Source organism: Apium graveolens, unplaced genomic scaffold (genome assembly GCF_009905375.1).
Source record: "Apium graveolens cultivar Ventura unplaced genomic scaffold, ASM990537v1 ctg1585, whole genome shotgun sequence".
Classification (NCBI taxonomy): domain Eukaryota; kingdom Viridiplantae; phylum Streptophyta; class Magnoliopsida; order Apiales; family Apiaceae; genus Apium; species Apium graveolens.
Window position 1 is genome coordinate 19,936 of NW_027417313.1, and position 15,664 is coordinate 35,599.

Here is a 15,664-nt window from a genome sequence, read left to right on the forward strand (position 1 = left end):
AATCTAAGTCCTGATATCCTTAAGTCCTGACTTCCCGTAAGTCCCGATTTCAGTAAGAATTGATATTTCCTGTTAGTTAAGATTTGAAACATGAAACATATTAGACATGACATCTCAAATATATCCAACACAATGCCAAGGTTCTGACTCCACAAGAGGTCTGTGATGCAGTCAATGAAGTGTATAAGGCTCAACTCAAAGTTTTTCACCTATTTGGTAAAGCTCTAGAATTAACATTGGCTGGTCATCAAGACAAGATCAGGTTGCTGGTGAGAGATAAGATGGATGAGATTATTTATTCTCAAGTCAAGATCACTTCAAGATTCCAATATTTTGCTGACCAAATGGCAAGATCTGATCTGACTTCTGTAGATACAAATATCAAAAATCTCAGACAATCTTTTATAGCCTTGCATGAAGTGGTTCAACAGCACATTGTTAACTCTAATGACACAAGGTTAAAGCTAGACCAACTTCATCAAAGCAGGTATGAGCCATCTGCTCTTTTGATGGAAGGTATCAAACAGGATGTGCAAGACACCTTTGGAATCTCTCTTTCTTCAAGCTCTCAACAACCAATCTCTACCTCAACAAACTTACAGATTCAAGCTCTCCAACAAGAAGTTTTAACTCTGTAGTCTTCCAATGATTCACTCATAGCTCAAGTGCAAGCTCTCACCTATCTGGTGCAGAGTCAATATGCTGATATTCAGACCTTGGTGGACTCTCACAAGCATTTACAAATGCAAAATTTTGTGGCTTTGGGAGCCATCATCGAAAAACTCAACATTTCATTGCCTGCACTTCCTGAGGCTTTGAGGCCAGAAATACCAACTCCCTTACTCATGCCTGTCAACAAGACTAATGGAGAGATAAAAGTTAGGATTCAACAATCCAAGAATGTTGGTAAATCAAAGGAGCCTAGCAAAACATCAAATCACACTGGTCAAAGCTCCTCAAAAGCTCAATTATCTAAAGATGTTGGGAATGACAGACTTCAAAAAGCTGCAGAAGGACCTTGTCAAGATCAAGAATTTAATGAACTTCTGTCAGTTTTAAGAATGTCTCTTCATAACAACTATGTAACCTACAAAAGAGCATTGGCCAATAATATCAACTTTATCTGAGTGGTAATCGTCAAAGTTGATAATTTCCTGGAGAAAAGGATAGTTGCAAATATGAATGACTGTGGCCTGGATAGATGTCTACGCGTGTCTCTCTCCAATCTTCAAAAATTGAAACCATCTGAGATGGATGTAGTGATTGATAAAGTACATACAGTGATTCTAGAGGACACCCAACTGCTAAAGGAACTCAAGAATGCTCAGATAGCTACTTTTCCTGAAGCCTATCTTCATCCAAGCAAGGGAATTACCTACATCTGTTCATAATCCAGAAAATGTAGATTCTTCACAGTTCCAAAGAATTGTTTAAGAAATAATGTGAGATTGATAATGGCCCTTGAAATTGATCTCAAGACTAAGATAAACAAGAAACCTAAAGATGAGGAAATGATCAGTATCTTGGGGAGATATCTTCAAAGTGCAGAGACCATGTTGCCAACTTCAGATTATAACTTAAAGGATGACAAGGATGATGATAAGCAGAAGCAAGATGATCAACCACCTTCTGGCTCAAATCCAAGTCAAACCTCTAGAGCAACTGGTAGCAACGAGAAGAAGCAGGATGAGAAGAAGGGAGATGATAAGAAAAGAGGAGAAGAAAGAAGAAGGAAGAAGAAGGAAGATGGCTCAGAATCACAAAAGCAAACCCTACAAATCCAAATCAATCAAGTTCAATCCTCTAAGCCAACAAACTCAAACATTATACCACCTCAAACCTCTAAGCCCAAATTTCTGTATAAATAAACTGCTAACACCTTACTGAAAATACCAATCACCTCAAGCCAAACCTCTCTAAAGAAAATATCAAACCTACCTTCTTTTAAGCCACCAACCAAAACTCACTACAAATATGTTGGAAGAAAATTAAAGAAAATGCAAGTCATTGAGAGGGCCATCTAGAACTGCTTTAATCAAAAAGATTTTCTACCTCGGAACTGGTGCATCACAGATGAAGTTTACTTTCAATAATTAGCTGAAGAAATGGTCAAAGTTTGGGTTGTATCCTTAAGGGAAGTAAGAATCTACATTCAAGATGGATCTTACACCTTACTTGGCAGAAACTTAATGGATATATTTTCAACCACAGAGATAAAGAGGGTGATAAGCTTACTGAAAGATAAGGACACTGGTACACAGACATGGAGGTTTGTATTGGCCGTATGGTTGGTAGTAAGGGAAGAAGGAAGAGCAAGAGAAAAGGTTGAAAGAGAGGAGAGGAAAAGAAGGTATATTGAGGAGATAGAAATATTTATTCAAAAATCTGAAGAACTCAAGGTAAAGGGGATGAGCAGAATCACCAAGGATGGACAATTTCTAAACATCAAGGTTGGCAGATTCTCAAGATTTAGGGTTGGTTTATTGAATGGTTATCCATTAGATGATAAGCTCAAGCTTGTAGAAGCTCTAAGAGGGACACCAATCATTGAGGAACTGGAAGTACATGTAAAGTGAAAAGACCTCATTAGAGAAGAAACATGAGATGATAAATTTGTCTAATGAATGTACTTATCTAACTCTTGTAATCATTCAATGTATAAAATCTATACTTCTGTCAATTTTTTTTGTAATGTTCTATTATTCATTGTAACTTGGGGTTAGTCTTGTTAGCAGGCATGAATTTGTGATAAGCAATCTTCTCACAAATTGGGGGAGATTGTTGTACAAGACATGCCTGTACTATAACAAGACTAAGTCAAATTGACAGCCCTAAGAATTTAGTTGTATGATAATCTAAATTTGTATTTTGTATTATTTTACTTGAGTCTGTAAAAATGTCAAAGATTAGAGTGGAGTATTTTTCTGTAAACAGTCTCAAGCCTAAGAATAAACTCTAGAAGAAGATCATGCCTCGGGGAAATTGTGAAGAAGCTTGGAGTTGAATAAATTTATTTTAAGAAAAACATTCTAAGTCAATATATCTATAAGTCACAGATCAAGTCATATAGAGAAGTCATTCGAGAACTCCAGAATGACTTATTGAGAAGTCCAAAATAGCTTAGAGAGAAGTCTCAGAGATATCGACAAGCCAAATGAAGACATGAAGATTGGAGATATCGACAAGTCATTTCTGCATTAGAGAACTCAGAGATATCGACAAGTTAAAATGAAGATATGAAGATTGGAGATATCGACAAATCAATTTTCTCATTAGAGATCTCAGAGATATCGACAAGTCAAAATGCCTATAGAGATCTCAGAGATATCGACAAGTCAATTCTACATGCAGAAACTTGGAGATCTCGAAAAGTCAAGTTCAATTATAGAGAACTCGGAGACCTCGACAAGTCAAAGCACTTATAGAGAACTAAGAGATCTCGATAAGCCATTGTACTTATCGATATGTCGGTTCTCTATAGTTCAAACTAGAGATCTCGATATAAACCTCAAGTACAGAATGCAGACCAATTAAAGATCCAAGATTGTCATTCAACAAACAAATCAATCACTGATTTGAAAAGTCTACAAAACCAGCTTGAAGAGTACAAGATCAAAGGTCAAGATTGACTAACAAAGGAAAGTCACAGACATGCACGATTTGCAAAGATGGAAAGTTTTAGATAACTTAAAGTAGGGTTTAGTGCATGTTATTGTATGCTGTGTAAAACCTGTGTTTACTGATCTATAAAGTAAACACTGGTCCTTTATTTTTTAAAGTAACAAATAGATCTAGAATTTCTTGTAACTCTCTCAAGAAAGAAGCTGAGTTCCTTACTAACAAAGAACCCATAAATTTGTAATAAGACATACTTTATTTTAATATAAAATTAAGTGAGTTTTGAAGATATTGTGTTTATGTCCATGTTTATTAATTCTGTTTAAACACTATATCTCTACAAGTTAAACTGCATTATTCATTATATCCAAAATAGTTTAAAAAACTTTAAAAAAAATCCAAAACACATTCACCCCCTCTGTGTTGTATTCATTACCTAACATATTCATTACCTAACAGGGGCTTATTACTCATGTTATAAGACCATATGCCTCTCCAACATATGCCTCTAAAATGGTGTAGTTTTTACAATATTTTATTGTCAACATTACACCATTCACAAAATCATTTCCAAAATATTTATACTATACTTTGCAATAAATGTTAAAGAGCATTTTCAATAGAGGCACCATTTGGGGGTGCCAAACATGTCCAACTCATCATAAATAATAAATTTTTATTTATTTCTTCATTAATATCATATTTAGCACCATTCAACTCCAATTGTTGGCACCGCATGTGAGGTGACTAGATGGTTCCCAACAAATAATATAAAAAGTTATATGTAATATAATGGGTATGAACAATTCATATTTTAAATGCAAGTATTGAAATTTTTCCATTCAGAGGAGGTGCCTAGAGGGTGTCAAAAGCTGGTAACTTCTCTTGACATCCTTGTAACTCGAATAGGAAGGCACCCAAGAGTGTCATGCCATGTAAGATTTGACACCCCGTTAGAGTTGCTTTAAGTAAACATATGAGATACTTACTTTTTCAAAAGCAAATACTCCCTCCATCCCAAATTAATGGTTATACTTGATTTTTGCACATATTTAGGTGCATTGACCGTATATCTCCGTTAATTATTTTTCAATTTTTTTTATGAATAAAAGTTTAAGATTTAAATTTTTATTCACAAAAAAATTTAAAAAATAATTAAATGAAATATGTGATCAAGACACCTTAAAATACGTGTAAAAGTCAAATATGATCACTAATTTGGGATGGAGGGAATACCTTATTTGAATATAATAGAATATAACTGGGATATGGTAGGAATAAATTTGTTCTTGTTAACAAACAGAAGGGTAGTGCCGGATTTATGAAAGACGTCTGATTTGGTGTAAAAATGACACAAGATATATTTTTGACACCAAATTTGATGTCACGCTATATATTTGATGTAATTTTGACACCATTAAAATATTCCTTAATAGTAGATTTTGCACAATAAATTATACTATAATAGCCTTATAGTGTTCGGTTCGAGTTGGAGTTATTTTGCGTGCTTCTTCTAGTTGTTTTGTATTAACGGTAATTACTTATTTAATAATGTTTGCCAACCCAATTTAAGAGTAGAACTTGTAACTTAAGTTGGTAATGATGTATTTTTAATAATTTATTTGACTATTTGACTAATTTTTAATTTAAATTTTGACATATTTGTTTTTAAATATGTTTTTAATATAAAATTAAAATTTAAGATAACTATAAGTAAATTTTTAAATAGAAATTTAAATATTTTTATTTTTAATAACTAAAATTTTAAATTTAATTTAGTAAAATTATTCAAACACCTTCTATATATCATTTATACAATATATATTTATTTTAATTTATAAATTAACTTTTTTAAGATTGTATATGTTATTCTTGTTTATATTGTAATATTTGAATAAGGATTCGAATTTGGTAAGGTATAAAAAATAAAATAAATGTTTGTAGTCGGTGAGATTCAAACTTAGATGATGTATTTTTTTAATATTTAAAATGTAATACTCATTTTAATTTGTTAAGAAATCAGTTGGTCATAATAGAGAATAATCAAAATATAAAATTATACTTCATTCTGATATTATGGTTTAGTAAGATTCACTGTTATATCTCAATATTTGAATAAATTTTAGAATCAGAATAATAAAATTTATATCAAAATTAACCAACTTTTTTCCCTATAAATCCTACTAGAATTTTAGAATATTGATTTGAGTGTTGGATCGATCATAAATACAAGTGAACAACACACATGTATCTGTTAAACCGGTGAAGTTTGTTGAAAGCTCCGCCCAATTTCGATACATTCGATGAAAACACAAACACCTCCCTCTTTATTCTCACCATAACACACACCATCAAAACCCCATTTCACTCATTTTTCTTGATTTTTCAATCCAATCTCTCCTCATTCTCGTCTCTCTCCTCAATTCAAGGCAACCCCATTTCACAATGTCTAATCTTTTGCACACTTCCTTCATCTCCACCACCAAAACCCCCTCTCTCTACCGCCCCACCACCGTTTTACCCCAACCCCATTTCAAGAAACCCACCAAAATTCAAGCCAAGATTCGAGAAATCTTCATGCCTGCACTTAGTTCCACTATGACTGAAGGAAAGATTGTGTCTTGGGTTAAATCAGAAGGTGATAAGTTGTCGAAAGGCGAATCAGTTGTGGTGGTCGAGTCTGATAAGGCTGATATGGATGTTGAGACTTTTTATGATGGCTATTTGGCTGCCATTATGGTTGATGAAGGTGGTGTTGCTGCTGTTGGATCAGCTATTGGATTGTTAGCTGAGACTGAGGACGAGATTCAGATGGCCAAAGATAAGGCTTCGAGTAATGTGGGCTCTTCGAGTGCTGCTGCTGCTTCGCCTCCTGCTCCGGTGGAGGCTGTTGTTAGTGATTCGGCTCCTAAGGGTGAGGATTTTTTTATTTTTTGTTGTTTGATTGATACTTGTTTGATTCTTTGTGTTTGTGTGTTTGTTAGTTTTCGTTTATTGACACATTTATGTTAGATCATTAGTACAAGGGTGAGGACTTGTATATTGCTTGTTTTTATGTTTAGGATTTAGGCACAGGTCATTTTGTGATGTTAATTTAGGTGCACTGTTAATGTTTTTGGACCTGGGGTGTGTTATTATGTAATGTTTTACATTTATTATTGTATTCGGGGTGAGGGGGCAAGGGAAAGGTGTGCATAATCGACATTTGAATAATTATGTAGGATTTATCTTTCAAATTTGAAGTACCATTTTCACAAAAAGGCCCCCCCTTCAAATCCTTGTTCCGGCTATCTAACATCTACTTAAAAAAGTGTAGTTGTTTTTGGAATTTCTACTTTTCTTCCGTTTCTCATCGAGTTTTGGGATTGCTAATCTTTGGCAGTTTAAGAGTGGTGACTTGATTATATAACATGAAATTTATCATTGATTATTTTATTTAAACATTTGGATTTTGTAAAGGCCCGGGGAAATCAAAACCAGGTAAACCTTGTCATTTTGGCGTTACATATCTTCTGAATATTGTTGCAACTTTTCAGCAATTGAATCCGCCCCCAAGGCAAAGTCAGTAACTGGATCGTCAGTGCATCCTGCATCAGAAGGAGGGAAAAGGATCGTGGCATCCCCATATGCAAAGAAGTTGGCTAAAGAGTTGAAGGTAGACTTGAGTAGTGTTGTTGGAAGCGGACCAATGGGAAGGATTGTTGCCAAGGATGTTGAAGCTGCAGCAGCTACAGGTGCTGTAATTGATAAGGCCAAGCCGAACGTGAGTGTTAAGCCAGATGCTGGCCCGAAAGTTGAACTAGGTTCAGTTGTTCCATTTACTGCAATGCAGGCAGCTGTTAGTAGAAATATGGTAGAGAGCCTTGCAGTGCCTACATTTAGGGTCGGATATACAATTTCAACTGATGCACTTGACGCACTCTACAAGAAGGTACATATATTCCTCTACTAAGTAATGAATTTTCAATTCTGAAACTCTACATGAATTGATTTAGAATGAATGAATTTAAGTAAAGATGTTTTTGTTTGTGTTTTAATTATGAGATACAATGCTATGATCCTGATTTGTGGTTTCTCAGTTCTTATATATTAAAAGATATTACATGAATGACTTATGTCTCTGCTTCAGTTTATTAGACCATATTTATTTTGTTCTTGTCATTGGACACTTGACAAAGATAATTCAGATATCTTATTACTTTTTTAGGAGCCGTCAGACTTTAGTTTTATAATATGATGCATAGTAAAAAAAATGAAAAAAAAATCGAGGATTGGAACTTTTCTTATGTTTTTCTTGTGGCTCGACTACATGCATTTTCTTTCGTTGTTTATTGTATAAAATTAAAATCTTACTATATATTTTTTTTTGGCTATCAGTGAAGTAGAATCTCACTAAAAAAAGACGAAATAACATTTTAATTTAAGTTGAAGTCTACATTTTCATATAATAGTAGAATAATAGAATTACATCAATATTTTTTTGATGCGGTGACCCTGTAGTATCTTTTTATTTATATCAGTCCAGAAAAGTGGGTTCTGCTAGATGTTTTGCGACAAAAAGGGAAGTAGGAAGTCTATCCTACTTTGCTAGATAATTGTGACAAAGAATTCACTAAATTAAATGAATCAACCTCATATCAGCCGTAATGAACCTAATTGCTTCAGCTCGGGTCGTCAACCATCTAATTGTACATTGTTTGCAGTCATGTGGAATCATATTGATGCGTTCGTTGGTAGTTTATTCTCTTGCTAAATGTTCTGGAAAATTGTTTCTGTTACTGAATCTATATTTATTTTTATTAATAAGTAAATAGTTTACATGTAACTAATTGGTCTTTGTATTTTGAAAAAAAAAACTTATAGATAAAATCGAAGGGAGTGACGATGACGGCAATGCTAGCAAAAGCTACAGCTCTTGCACTGGCTGCACATCCTGTGGTGAATTCGAGTTGTAGGGATGGAAAGAGCTTTACCTATAACAGCAGCATTAACATAGCTGTTGCTGTGGCTATTGATGGGGGGTTGATTACACCTGTGCTTCCTGATGCTGACAAGGTCAGTATATCTTCATAAATTCTGTTTAATTGTATATCTTCATAGTTTTTTAGAATTCAAAATTTATGTGAATGGTGGACTCCGGATTTTCAGGTTGACATATACACATTATCACGCAAGTGGAAGGAGTTGGTAGACAAGGCTCGTGCAAAGCAGCTGCAACCACATGAATACACCACAGGTATTTGAAAAAATACGTTTTATATTGCTTTATGATACTTGATATATTGTATTATCGACTTTTTTGTCTGAGAGAATCCAAGTACACTCTTCATCAGTTCATTCTCCTAATCCAGTTATATTGTAGAAGAATATACTGCTGAATACTATTTCTGTAACCAATAACCATCCCCCTCGTATAAGAGAGCACCAGTCACTCTGCAACCAGTGTAAATCAACAACTGTCAATTTATTGAAGTAATCTACTTCTTGATATCCTTGATAACAGCACCTTCAGTAAAGAAACATTGCTGCTTTCACAGTGTAGATCCTATATTGGTTGAGAAGTGGCCAGTCACTTTGCATTGAAGCATGAAGCATTTAAGTGCTAGTTAGACCCTATATATATAAGCGTAGATATATCTAAGCATTAGTTGTATATTTGGTCATTAAGTTGTCACCATGCGTTATAGGGTTCCATACTTGAGAACTCGATATAAAAGTTTAATATTATACATGTATCATTGGTTATGGAGAAAGTTGTAGGGTTCAATACTTGACAACTACATGTAAAAAAAAGAAAATATTTATGGATTTATTGTATATAAAGATTTATTACCTATAATTATTTTGTAATTTATATTACAAAATTAAGCATAAATATTTATGTAAATATGTATAAAAATGTGTAAAAGCATTCCGTGCTTCCAAGCTTATTTATTTATTTATTACAAGGATACAAAGTGACGATACCTCTTGCTGTCTACCTTGTATGTTATTTTCTATTTAGTTTTTTGGTTGTGCATGACTTGGTTCTTAGACACTCGGACCTCTGTTGAATTTTATCTTGTTTTGTGTGTATGTAATATACATGGTCAAATGAACTCAATTAGACAGATTAATGCAACGGTCTCTGCAAAGGGTTAAATAACAAATTGTCAAATGCTCTTGTTATTTGTAGTTTCCAGTTAATGCCTGCAACATAATATCTTACTTCTTTCCTCCCATGTCAAAGTAAATATATTTATATGAAAACCCCATGCGTTCATTCAGATGGGTCAATCACTTTCGAATTCATAATTTTCACATACAACCGGCTCACCTAAATCTTATTATTCCTGAAAGCACAACTTTACTTTTGTCATAAACAGATAAACTATTATACATATCAGGGATTCTTTTTGTTGCACGCTTATTCTACAAATTGTAGCCTCATTTCTACCTAAAAATGTCATCTTCGGCTGCTGCACTGTTGTATTGATATTAAATATGCCATTTCATTCATTGTTAAATGGTGCTGTTTGCTGGTCATTAGGCACTTTTACTCTCTCCAACCTGGGCATGTTTGGCGTGGATCGCTTTGATGCCATCTTGCCACCAGGAACTGTAAGTGTAAAATTTCTCTTGAGGCATCTTTACAAGTTACCTCTATGAATCGTGGATATTGACATTTTTTACATACTTTTGCAGGGTGCAATTATGGCTGTAGGAGCATCTCAGCCCACTATTGTTGGTACTAAGGATGGCCGCATTGGCATGAAAAACCAGATGCAGGTAAATTAATTTGGTTATATCAATCTAGCTTATATTACCTTGCCTTTTTTCTTGTGGAGGAGTTAATTTCTTACTTTGGGTAAACACATACTTTACAGGTAAATGTTACAGCTGATCATCGTGTAATTTATGGTGCTGATCTAGCATCCTTCTTGCAAACACTAGCTAAGATAATCGAGGACCCTAAGGATCTCACATTCTAGCTTCATTGAGAGTACTTTCTTGTAGCGATGGCTCTAGTCCCTTGTTATCATCCCCGACCTAGGCACAACTGCAGAACAAATTTCACAAGCCACAATGTATTGTCTTATTAATAGTTGCTCTTGTTAAGGAGTAGAATTTTGAGTTATAAGTTATACCTTTAAAAAAAGTTTCTTGTGAGGCAAAGCTTGAAAATGTACATTGCCATTGACTCACTGTGGTCAAGTGCGGCATTCCCTTTTATGTTTTGTGTTCTATATTTAACTAGTGTTTTTTTAACATAAAGATATATAAAAGCAGGCAGGGTTCTACATATAACAAAATCTGACATAAACAAAACCATTATAAATAAATATTGCCGCCAACGAAGGGTTGTTGCGATGGTTGAGCTCTTGTATTCATTGCGTGATGTCAAGAGTTCAACTTCTAACGTGTGCGTGTATATCGTGTATATCATTAATTAGTAAAAGATTTAAAAATATTGCCAATTTTTGTGCATATAATCTGCAAAACTAGTGTGTTATTTTCATTTAAAAAAGCACCAAGAGAACAAATCGCAAAAAAAATGAGCAAAAAGATAAGGCACAAAAAATATTAAACATGAATTCCACAATTCTAATTCTAATCCCAGTCCATTTTCTAATTATCTTTGAAAGAATCTTGAACCGGGTTGGACCGGTTGATGGCCGGGTCAAGCTAAAAGAATCCGGTCTGATCCGGTTTAAAGCAAAGACAATATCATACATAAGATAAACTTATCTTCAGACACACAGTTTGGGATTCTTGAGAGATGCTTTTCTTACATATATTCTGACACTTGATAAATATAACATCATAGTAGTAGAAATGCTGCTCCACTCTAATGCTTCAGCTCCTCTTCATCTTTACTCACATGGGTCTCACAATGTTCTTGTAAATTTAATTTATACCACCCATAAATATCCTGTTTCTGAGTTTCAAAGCCGTGGATCAACTCAACCAAGAATACCCATCAAGCCCAAGTTCAAGAACCACAAACTCTCTCTTCAGGTAAATCATTTGCATGTGATTGTGTGTGTTTGTATATGTATTTATAAAGTTTCTTTTGGTAATGCTTGTTATTTTCTGCATTTTGTTGTTTTTGTATATAATATATATCAATATTGTAAAGGTTTATGCAAGTTTGTTTGTTGTTAGTGTTTCATATTGATGATTTGTTGTGTTTGTGATAGAATCTGTCAAAAGATTTTATCTTTTCAGTTATTGTATTTGTAATTTAGTAGACTTTCACATGGATATATAGAAGCTTTTATTATGGTTTATTATGGTTTAATATGGCTAAACTTATTTTAATGATCTTAGTTTAGTGTCTGCTTTGCATTGGATAACTGAAATTGGTGAATAGTGATATTTAAGGTAGGGGATGAGAGAAATGATGCTTTTCCCTTTGATGGTTCTTGATTATGTACTTTTCCATTATCAATCTGATTCTTTTCCATCTGTTTTTGCTTGTAACTTGATTGAAACTTTATTGGCCACCTTCTCCTTACATTTTATTGCACTAGTGTAATGTAAAACATGATAACATGAAGCCTTGGTTGGGACAGTATTTGCAAGTCGAAAAGTAGGACTTCTTGAAAGTTTCAGTTTGTAAATAAAGCAAGATTTAGAAAGATCCACTAAAATCTGAGGGAAAACTTGCAACAACTCCGTAGGTTATGCTTAAAGCTGAGCAGATCTTATAAATGAAGCCAAAATAACCCTAATCTCGTCCACCTTCAACGCAGCCTATGGAACTTTTCGAAATCTCTTTTAAGAAAGGTGATGAAGGTTTAGCTTGACTTGGCCACTGCTGCACTTGAATTCTTTTATGGCTCTTCATAAAATATAAGTTTTTGATTTTAGCACTTCTGTGAGTTTACGCCTTTCACAACACTGCATAACACATTATCATAGATATGTTTTCTTATAATCTGTTGCTCCCCGATTTTCCGCCAACATGTTTATGATCTTGATGATTAGTGTAGGTTTGGAAATTATGAATATACATATCTAAGTTTACATTTGATGATTATTGAATCAGATATATGGAAGACGACTGCCCATATTACCACTCATGTCCTCAAGAAGATACAAAGGTAATCAGTTAATATTAGGCTGATCTAGTAGTGATTATAGATGTTATCTGGTCTATATGTAACTCTATTAAGTATTAATTGTATGTCTGGTATCTTTATATCGATGTAGTCATGTGTTTGCGTTTATTCATCTTTGTGGGAAATACGCTAGAAAGCTTGGAAGCCAGATCCTGTCCTTCAGCACTTGCCACTTTACTTATTTTCCATAAGGCAATTTCAGAACACGTATAATTTGTTGCACATTAAAGCTGTTTTTTTTATCAAGATAAAATGCCACTTTGTCACTGGGCTTGTATATTTACAAACAATATACTGGCTAACTTTCTCTTTTCTTAATATCTTAAGTTTCAAATCTATAAAGTAATTTCATTTTATGTTTAGATCGCATATATCGGACAACATTGCATGCCTTAAGGTTAAGATTTCATTCTTAGTTTGTAAGTTGTACCTGCCACTTGCTTTTTAGCATTATATGTGATTTTTTTGTACACTGTGAATTACTCCAAGTCTCAGAGCTGGTGAGTTATAGTCTCGTTTTTAGGAGTATCTGAATCTTGCAATAAAATTTGGTCCTCAATTTGATATTGTTTTCTTTGCACCAATTTGTTGCTTTACCAATTCCCAGACTCTCCCAGAAGCCAAAGCTCTATCCTTGTTTTTACTTTCCCTCCTTTGTGGTGTTTGATTATAAAATTATTAATAATGTTTACTTTGCATGGATGTAAAAATGACTTAAAATATTTAATTATCATGTTTCAAGCATACCTCACAAGTTTGAGCGAAAACTGCTTCGTTGACATAAGCGAATGTTCTCTTTCCAATTTTTCAGACTCCCTTTTGGCTGATGACGATAACATGAATTTAAAAGGACAACTAGTAGGTGTGTCTACTTTCTTGTGTGGACCAGTCTCATGGTTGGCATCTTCACAAGCGGCACCCGCAAGTGAATATGCCCAGATAGATCCTGTTTATGAAATTGGGGAGTTATTTGAATTGGGAATCCAGCTTTCGTATGTGCTTTCATTGCTAGGCTTGCTTGGGGTTGGGACTTTTTTTGTAATTCGTCAAGTACTTGTTCGTAGAGAACTCGACCTTTCAGCAAAAGAATTGCAGGTTTATTTCTATAATAGATATAATCTTTCTTTACAGCGCAACACAATGCACTTCATAAATTTTATTATGTGAATATGAATTACTTTGTTGTCTTGTCTTAAGTTAGGAGGTTCATTTTTTTATGGCCTTTCGACTAATGGTGTATTTAGCTCACTCCCACACATATATGTCTAAATGTTCAAACCTGCCAGAATGTGCTTGTATATCAATTTGTTAATGTCCTGGTCAGCTCATTGTTCTTATACTAGTATGTCTCAAACTTTTGACTTCTGAAAACATCTCAGCTTGCAACAAGTTACCCATGCCAAAAATGAAAAAGTAAAAGGAGAATTCACAGATTAATTTTTTTATTTTTATCTACTGCTTGAAAGTAACTGCGAGTGCAGTAATAGAGACTTGTGTAAATAGAAGCAAACAAACATAAATGCCATTCAAGTTATAACACATGATTTCTACATACTGCCTTCTATACTAGGATATATAAGAGTAGCAATATATTTTCGACATGTTTGTTCTATCCCCTATCTATTGTTGATTTTAGTGATCCTCAGGAACAAGTAAGAAGTGGGGACGCTAGTGCAACAGAGTTATTTGAACTTGGAGCAGTGATGTTACGTAGAAAAGTTTACCCTGCTGCTACTAAATTCTTACTTCAGGCAATTGAAAAATGGGATGGAGATGAACAGGATCTTGCGCAAGTATGATATCATCTCTGATTTCTTTAAGCTTGTGAAACAACATATATGATCTATACTATGCATGATAGACAAAATGCGCATATATACACACATCTCCATCGCACATTTTATGGTGAATATGGTGACTTATCCCATGTATATATGTCCCTGCATTTAATATATCATCACAGGTTTATAATGCTCTTGGCGTGAGTTACACTCGGGATGGGAAGGTTGACAAAGGCATTGCTCAGTTTGAGACTGCTGTGAGAATCCAACCAGGCTATGTTACGGCTTGGAACAACCTGGGTGATGCGTATGAGACCAAAAAAGAATGGACACCTGCTCTGAAGGCATTTGAAGAAGTCTTGCTATTTGATCCTAACAACACAATAGCAAGGCCAAGGCGAGATGCATTGAAGGAAAAAGTTAAGATGTACAAAGGAGTTCCTATAAAATCGAAGAAGAAAGCATAGCATTATGTGTATCATACGCGCCTCTTAGTTAAGCTTTTAATTCTTTATATTCGCACCTCCACCATGTTTTCGATTAACCATGAGTCAGTCATATACTCATAAATTAAGTGTAAACTCGTCTGAATGATTTTGCCGGGATCTAAAAATGTGATATACAAGAGATTTCAAGTATCTGAACTATGAAACAGTTATATCTTTGATTCTGTAACATTTCTTAGGATGGTAAAAGGCATCCCATCTATCTAATCTTTTGGTCTAAATGAATGTAATTTGTGTGACAGCAATGAGAGCAAAATGGAAAGTTTTGATTGAAAGGAGAGTCTTATTCCATTCTTTTTCTCTTTACATCGAATTCGTCATAGATACATTGCTCCAATAACACAAGAATGGGGTTGGAATGGAATTGTAGACCTGCAGCCATCATTTTCCACATTCAATATAGACTAATAGAGATAAATGGATAGAAAGATGCTTGTTTGTGCAATCATTTCCCACTTGCACTTGTAAGCTGCCGCCTGGTCTTTTGAACTCCGAATGGTGCTGTTAAATAAAGGTTGATCAGTAATTTAGTATTCAACCCCCATAGTTTTCTAAAATATTACTCTGTACCGATAAACTCTAACAATTCTGGAAATACATAGTTTTCTAAAATAGAGACAAGCACCTTATATTTATTATATCTAATTATTGGGAT

General features: G+C 34.2%; 2 protein-coding genes across 2 annotated transcripts; both read left to right on the forward strand.

Annotated features, from left to right (window-relative positions):
• Nucleotides 1-5,828: 5,828 nt before the first annotated feature.
• On the forward strand, nucleotides 5,829-10,830 carry LOC141699971 (dihydrolipoyllysine-residue acetyltransferase component 5 of pyruvate dehydrogenase complex, chloroplastic-like). The gene is made up of 7 exons (XM_074503756.1): nucleotides 5,829-6,532; nucleotides 7,155-7,549; nucleotides 8,482-8,673; nucleotides 8,767-8,854; nucleotides 10,148-10,218; nucleotides 10,303-10,386; nucleotides 10,485-10,830. Exons 1-7 carry the CDS (start codon nucleotides 6,064-6,066, stop codon nucleotides 10,587-10,589), a joined length of 1,404 nt encoding a protein of 467 aa, XP_074359857.1. The 5' UTR covers nucleotides 5,829-6,063; the 3' UTR covers nucleotides 10,590-10,830.
• A 517-nt stretch (nucleotides 10,831-11,347) lies between these two features.
• LOC141699972 (tetratricopeptide repeat domain-containing protein PYG7, chloroplastic) lies at nucleotides 11,348-15,141 on the forward strand. Its single transcript, XM_074503757.1, has 5 exons — nucleotides 11,348-11,616; nucleotides 12,650-12,704; nucleotides 13,534-13,817; nucleotides 14,369-14,515; nucleotides 14,686-15,141. The coding sequence occupies exons 1-5, from the start codon at nucleotides 11,434-11,436 to the stop codon at nucleotides 14,968-14,970; spliced, it is 954 nt and encodes a 317-aa protein (XP_074359858.1). The 5' UTR covers nucleotides 11,348-11,433; the 3' UTR covers nucleotides 14,971-15,141.
• The last annotated feature ends 523 nt before the right edge of the window (nucleotides 15,142-15,664 follow it).

Excerpts from the sequence above, each read along its gene's own strand:
- LOC141699971 (XM_074503756.1), top strand. The coding sequence starts at position 6,064 with ATGTCTAATCTTTTGCACACTTCCTTCATCTCCACCACCAAAACCCCC. Across the intron at positions 8,855-10,147 it reads ACCACATGAATACACCACAG|GCACTTTTACTCTCTCCAAC; the intron begins GTATTTGAAAAA and ends GCTGGTCATTAG. Across the intron at positions 10,387-10,484 it reads GCATGAAAAACCAGATGCAG|GTAAATGTTACAGCTGATCA; the intron begins GTAAATTAATTT and ends CATACTTTACAG.
- LOC141699972 (XM_074503757.1), top strand. The coding sequence starts at position 11,434 with ATGCTGCTCCACTCTAATGCTTCAGCTCCTCTTCATCTTTACTCACAT. Across the intron at positions 11,617-12,649 it reads ACCACAAACTCTCTCTTCAG|ATATATGGAAGACGACTGCC; the intron begins GTAAATCATTTG and ends TTATTGAATCAG. Across the intron at positions 13,818-14,368 it reads TTTCAGCAAAAGAATTGCAG|GAACAAGTAAGAAGTGGGGA; the intron begins GTTTATTTCTAT and ends AGTGATCCTCAG.